This window comes from Electrophorus electricus, chromosome 18 (genome assembly GCF_013358815.1).
Source record: "Electrophorus electricus isolate fEleEle1 chromosome 18, fEleEle1.pri, whole genome shotgun sequence".
NCBI classification, from domain to species: domain Eukaryota; kingdom Metazoa; phylum Chordata; class Actinopteri; order Gymnotiformes; family Gymnotidae; genus Electrophorus; species Electrophorus electricus.
This window is the reverse complement of record NC_049552.1, coordinates 13,511,659-13,519,158: the sequence shown is the minus strand read 5'-3', so window position 1 is coordinate 13,519,158 and position 7,500 is coordinate 13,511,659. Positions and strand designations below refer to the sequence as shown.

Here is a 7,500-nt window from a genome sequence, read left to right as displayed (position 1 = left end):
GGATTGACTGAGCACTGTAGTTGTTTGATAATAAAACTTGCCCAATACAACTTGCTAAAAAATACAACTTGCTCAATAATTGTGCACACAGTGTATATCAGAATACAGTGGCATACAGTGTATATCAGAATACAGTGTATATCAGAATACAGTGGCATACAGTGTATACAGAATACAGTGTATATCAGAATACAGTGGCATACAGTGTATACAGAATACAGTGTATATCAGAATACAGTGTATATCAGAATACAGTGGCATACAGTGTATATCAGAATACAGCGGCATACAGTGTATATCAGAATACAGTGTATATCAGAATACAGTGGCATACAGTGTATACAGAATACAGTGTATACAGAATACAGTGTACATCAGAATACAGTGGCATACAGTGTATATCAGAATACAGCGGCATACAGTGTATATCAGAATACAGTGGCACACAGTGTATATCAGAATACAGCGGCATACAGTGTATATCAGAATACAGTGTATATCAGAATACAGTGGCACACAGTGTATATCAGAATACATTGCTATACAGTGTATACCAGAATACAGTGTATAGCAGAATACAGTTGTATACTGGGTATATCAGAATACAGTGTATATCAGAATACAGTGGTATATTATCAGAATGTCTTCAGTTAGTGTGTTTAATACAATGTGCCAGTGTATTTAATACAATGTGCCAGTGTATTTAATGTAATGTGTTAGTGTATTTAATTTATTGTATTTGTTATCCAAAGCCAGAAATTAAACTCAAAACATTTGTCATTGAAAGACACACTTAATCAATAAATAGTTCATTTTATTTTCAAGCTTAGCTGTAAATGTACATGGCCAAAAAACTATAAACTATAAATATATTAATGACAAACGTTTATTTATCTATAGTTTCGACGGACATTTTCCACCTTGTTCACCGTGCTGAACGCTCATTATGTTCCAGTCTTATTAAACATAACTCCAGCCTGGTTCTGACAGGCTCTGCCACGCCTTGTGACTCTAGTGTTTACCTTGTCTCAGTTTTTTTGGGGGTTTTTTGCTTTCAGCTTACATCTGCTTTGATCAACAATTTTTTTATGCAATTGCATAAAAAAATGTCTCTGGAAATGACACTGTTCTCGATGGTTTCATCTGAAAGGCAGCGATGCAGACGTGATTGAGGGGTGAAATTCTGCAACGCATTGCTGGCGCACATAAATCCCGGATAATTATACTTAAAGATTTCCTGCTGGATTTCGTATTCTGCGTGTGGTACGAACTCTGAACGCTTTGAACAAGCTACGTCTCCCACAAACGTGAAAAAACATTTCGAAAGTTATTTCAGAGCAGCTGATAAGAACTGCACTAACATGCGTGTGTGTGTGTGTGTGTTTGTGCGTATGCATGTGTTTATGAATGGCTACTGAGTCACAGATCTATGGAAGTGGAAAGCGTGTAAACTAGTCATTTTCAGATGTGTTCTCAGAGATACACTTGTCTGTAGCACTCATTTGAGTTCTGCTGTGTGTCGACGGCATGATCACCATCAAGTTAATGGCTTCTCTCTTGGCAGTTTAATCTTGTGCGTAAGAAAAATTCCCGATCTGCTGCATATCCATATACCTATGGATGTCTCCATAAGCTGTTCTCTCCCCACCACCGGGAATTGTCCTGGCACACACACACACACACACTCACACACTCACACACTCACACACACACACACACACACACTCACACACACTCACACACACACACACACTCACACACTCACACACACACACACACACACACACACACACACTCACACACACACACACACACACACTCACACACACACACACACACACTCACACACACACACTCACACACACACACACACACACACTCACACACACACACACACACTCACACACACACACTCACACACACACACACACACACACACACACACTCACACACACACACACACACACACACACACACACACACACTCACACACACACACACACACACTCACACACACACACACACACACTCACACACTCACACACACACACACACTCACACACACACACACTCACACACACACACACACACACACACAGTCACCATTCATCCAGCTTCTTGTGTCTCTCACTTGCCCACTTTCACACTGGTAAGTCTGGCCGCTATAAGTGTCTGCATGATGGACTCTTACTAAATGGATGCAGATTTTATGCAGGCTTTTTGTCGAGCGGTGCACAAGCTTTAGCCACTAGACACTTTTTTAATGACTCTTCTAACTGGAGGTGGGCCTCTCCACGATGGCATAAACCCTTCCCCTGCAGATAAAGTGGTGCTCGGCTGCTTGTCCCTCATTCCATGTCGCTCTCGGCCGTTTGCGAGCTGCTCTCAAACCGTTCTCCAACTGCTCTCGGCTGCTCTTGTACTGCTCCGAGCTCCTGACTCAGACCCCGCTGACCCACATCAGCTGTTTAACCTTTTCCTCACCTCTTTCTCTATCTTCTGTGGGCACTTTTCATTTTACCCCCCCGGGGGGTAATTGAGCCGTGTGTTTACAGAGCTAAACCTATATTAAACTTTGGAGTGACTGTTAACTCCTCTCGTTCGTCACCCATCGCTCTCCACGTTCGCCGCATAATTGGATGCTGATTCACGCCGACCAATCTGTGCATCTCGGTGGGTAGGCCCCCACCCAATCGCGACACCCGTATGCCAAGCGAGGCGGGAGAAAACGAAGCGCCCGCTTCTGTTACCCAGCCGTGGCCAATAAGAGTCGGCGGCTCTTTGAAGCGGAACTGGAGCACAGCCACAGCAGAGGCCTTCGATCGTGTCTCTGGAGTGTGATCGCCTGAGGGGTGTGTGTGTGTGTGTGTGGAGCGGGTGGCGTGAGGGATTGCTGGTGCTGTGAGTTGCGGCCCATTGAGTTCGCTCCTCCGTGCTGTTCCAAACACCAGCACAACGAGACCTGGACGCGGCTCTGTTCTTTGTCGGGCTTGAACTGTGACTCAGGAAGTGATAGGTGGATGGCGTGCATGCGCATGCATGTGTGAGTGTGTGTGTGTGTGTGTGTGTGTGTGTGTGTGTGTGTGTGTGAAAAAGGCTCTCAGCTTGAGGCGGGAGAATGATGTATGATTTGGTGAGTAGCAGGGAGGGTATGTGGGAAGTAAACTGAAGATGACACCAAACACTGTGTGTGTGAGTGTGTGTGTGTGTGTGTGTGTGTGTGTGTGTGTGTGTGTGTGTAGGGGTATGTATAAACTATTGTTATTTGCGTAAATTTGAATGTGAAGAACTACATGACCTTGAGTGTATATTTGTGTGTGTGCGTGTGTGTGTGTGTGTGTGTGTGTGTGTGTGTGTGTGTGTGTGTGTGTGTGTGTGTGTGTGTGAAGCAACCTCCCCCATTATTCAGACAAAAGTAGCTCATCTGAGTTTAAGCACACCAGTGCTTGGCCTTGGACCTGTTCCATGTCACCCGCCCGGCGGCACCACTGGCCATCTGCGTCACGGCGGTAACGGTGCGGGTCTCTCCTCTCGCGCGTGTAGACCCGCATGCACCCACGTGCCTGCACGACGCCGGAGCTGCACGTCAGTAACGTCAGACAAGGGCCTGACTCAGACTGGGTAGATGTGTGGAAAAAAAAAAACCCATGTTTGTGGATTCCCGGTCGGGCCTGCAGGAGATGTGACTTTGATCTCCGCCTGTTGTTTCATTGAGCAGATAAATCTGTCAGCTCCCTGTAGTACATCGTTGCTTTTGATATTAAAAATGAAGGGACGTTAAAGCCGTAATGAAGGAGGCAGGCGGTCCTCTGGCTGGATTATTGTGTTTCAGGCTTTTCTGCATGTTTTGCCCCCATCCCCCATTGCATGTCTCTCTTCTTGCTGATTGGCTACGGCCTCTGACCCTTGTCATTTACTGCTCCTGGTGCCATGGCGAATCAAGTGGGTGGGGGTCACCAAAACTCAAACAAAAGGATCAGCGAGACTCTGGCATGCAGGCAGGGACTTCAGTGGGTGAGACTTCAGTGGGCGGGGTCAGCGAGCTGTTAATGGGCGGGGTCAGCGAGATGTTAGTGGGCGGGGTCAGCGGGTGGGGTCAGTCAGAGAATTGAGTGACAGGTTCTGTGACCGTCAATCAGGTGAGGTCACCAGGTGGGGTCTGTGCATGCAGGACAGTAAAGATACAGGACAGTGGAGGTGCAGGACAGTGGAGGTGCAGGACAGTTCATTACACTGATGTTGACTGCTCTTTTGTTGCACTGATTGTTGTCTGAGATAGAGCTTAATGTATTTTGCACTGATCCCTGTGTTTCTACAGTATTCTAGATCACTGGTATCTTGGACTCTAACCTACTGTACTGTACTAGGATGTACTCTATGAGTAAATGACAAAGCACTTTATAAGTGGCTCCGGATAAGAGCGTCTGCTAAATGCCGTAAATGTTAAATGTAAGTGCAGGACATTGAAGGCGCGGGACAGTCAGAGCGCCCTAGTATCTGCCTGTGTAGAGGACTACACAACGAACTCCATTTTAAGAGAAACTACAAACCATAGGGAGCGAAAACGTTCCGAGCAGAGGGACGCTTAGACCGTGCAGGGAGTCGTGCATAACAGCTTATCATGAAACAGGAAACTGAAGCAAAATGTTTCCCATCAACTTCTCATCAATCATTATGTGTCAGTTCAAGATGTACTGGCAAGTGGCACCTGCTGACTGGCTGAAACTCAGAGAGCAGCAGAGGTATGAGAACGCTCCACCGTTTACAACTGCTATTTACGGTTCAGAAATCTTTGCTGAAAAACATTCATGACATGGAAGAAACCTATTCAGAAATGTTGCCAGATCACCTGCAAAATGAATTTAGCTTGTTAATTTTTACCTAGTTAGCTAATGATCCTGAGGTTGGCTAGAACAAGCTGTTTAGTCAGCGTCAACCAGATGTTTGTTTTACGCGCACCATATGGGTCCATGTTACATAGATGCAGTTCAGTCTAGACGCATTAGCCAATGAAGGGACTGTCTGAACTGTACAGCTGTCGAGAAAAAAAGAGTAAAATACAACATGAATAATGTCTTCTGGGTGATGACATTGTAGGACACTCCGAATCTGCAGTTCCCTTGACCCACATCACACGATTAGTGTGTATGGAATACAAGAGCATGCTGCCTAGGGTCCCTTTAGAATAGAATCGGATTAAGATTTAAGTGGGCGTGGTTAGAGCTAGGGGGCGGGGTCAGAGAGCCTCGAGCAGGCCCGGGTCGGGTTAGCATTGGCAGACGGGCGTGACAGGGTGCGGCGGTGAGCCGCAATTAGGGGGTCTTGTGCTCCGGAAGGGAAGCAGCGTGGCAGAGTGCTAATGTGCTGATTTAATGGACGAGTGAGGAAGGCATGGTCATTGGGCCGCTGGGTTACCGGGGAAAAAGCCACAGGGTCCCGATGCCAATCACCAGAGTCTGGGCTCGTTAGGCACACAAAGAACAGAGGGTGAGGCAGTTCTGATTGGTAGAAAGCTTTGATGTGGCTGGTGTTGTGAATCTGACTCTCTTTCTCTCTCTCTCTCTCTCTCTCTCTCTCTCTCTTTCTCTCAGGCACCTGGTCGTTCTCCATCTCCGAGCTGACTGTGCCGGGGGCGGAGGTGGGCCGGATCTCGGCAACAGACGCTGACTTGGGAGAGAATGCCAAGTTGGAATATACCATCCTGGAGGGGGAGTCGGGGGACACCTTCAACATTACCGGCGCGAATCAGGAGGCCATCATCATCCTCAACAAGGTGGGAGGAAGGCTGCATGGAGAAAATAGATGAGAGAGAGAGAGAGAGAGAGAGAGAGAGAGAGAGAGAGAGAGAGGAAGAGTGTGTAGGGTGTTTGCAAAATGTATCATGGTCAAAACCAGGTGGAAGGAGGGTGGAGAGATTGGTCGCCTGCTCCCGCTGCCCAGTGTCGTGAGAAAACATGCTCCTTGTGGAAAAAAAGGTCCTTCATAATAATGTTGGTGTGGGGATGTGAGTGCTGCCTTCAGTGTGACTCAGAGCAGCTGATTCAAGTCTCTCTCAATCTGTGAGCAATCTGTACGTGTTTGTAATGGTGCGTGTAAGTGTGTGTGTGTGTGTGTGTGTGTGTGTGTGTGTGTGTGTGTGTGTGTGTGTGTGTGTGTGTCGGGTGGGGCACAGGCACTGTCATTAGGGATGGTGCAGAGTGACTCTGATTGGAAACAAAGCATTGTGGGTTGTGTGTTACATGCAGCTCTAATGAGATGGGACTCTCCAGTGAATATTGCACTTCTGCTTCTGTTAAACATTTTTATGGACATCGTGAGCTACAGGCCAAAGGTGTCACGCACACACACACAAACACACTAATAATACAATTTATGATTATACATTTGTTTCAGAATTAGCACAATGGACCAAAGTTCAAATTTGTTGACATATGCATTGTTGGTGAGTACTATTGGTGATGCAGCTGTGTTTGCGTGTAAGTATGTATGTGTGTGTGTGTGTGTGTGTGTGTGTTTGTGTGTTTGTGTGTGTGTGTGTGTGCGCGTATGTGTGTGAGTTTTCGTGTGTGTTTGCGAGTATGTGTGCATGCATGTGTGTGCGCGTGCGTGTGTGTGTATGTGTGTGTGTGAGTTTTTGCGTGTGTGTGTGTTTGCGAGTATGTGTGCATGCCTGTGTGTGTGTGTGTGTCTTGGTGAGATTGTATTGAAAAGCTGCAGGTGTTGTGCTCCCGGTGCTTCCGGGCCACCGATGTGGTGCGTTGATGAGGAGCGATAGAAGGAGAGCACGCGTGAAAGGATGAGGGGACAGAGAGAAAGAGAGGAAATGAGAGAGCGAGGGAGATCCCTAGATTGGGCCATGGATAGAGGGATGGACAGAACGAAGCAAACAGAATGATAGAGACATAAAGAGACAGAGAGCACTACAAAAAGTACAGAATTATTTATCATAAACTACACATGCTGTTAGTTAGTTAGTTACTTGGTACATTAGGTGTGTTATATAGATATATAGGCTACTGGAGTATTTCCTTGCCAAAGAGTTTTTACAACATTTACAATTCAATACCTGATACATGTGAATGTTTCCATCCATACAGGTTTTGTTATTGTTGAGGCTGTGTGCATGTAATAAAATATTATAAATGTTGCATATTAATCAACTGGACAAGGTTATCACCAGCTTCCTGGCTTTGAAGTCTGTGGTGGTGTCTGTCGTTGCGTACAATGTTGTGTGCATCTTTCTGTGTGTGTGTGTGTGTGTGTGTGTGTGTGATCACAATGTAGCCTAGCAGCAAGAGAGTGAAGCGACCAATCAGGATACGGAACTGAAACGATTCAGTCCAGACAGCTCTGAAATTGGACACAGCAGAAACAGCTTTGTGAAGTAAAAAAAAATAACCTCCATCAGTACGGTGGACGGCCAGCGAGACTCGGACGTCTCCAGCACGAATGAATCACTTGCAAATGCATACAGGATGCCCAGACAATCTCCTGTTTGTA

At 46.3% G+C, this 7,500-nt stretch overlaps 1 protein-coding gene across 1 annotated transcript in view; it reads left to right on the top strand.

Annotated features, from left to right (window-relative positions):
• LOC113590262 overlaps window positions 1–7,500 on the top strand; it is a 97,782-nt gene that overhangs the window by 72,289 nt on the left and 17,993 nt on the right. Inside the window, exon 6 of the mRNA XM_035536480.1 lies at window positions 5,592–5,773. Within this exon, the coding sequence (XP_035392373.1) occupies window positions 5,592–5,773 (182 nt within the window). The remainder of the gene's footprint in view (window positions 1–5,591; window positions 5,774–7,500) is intronic.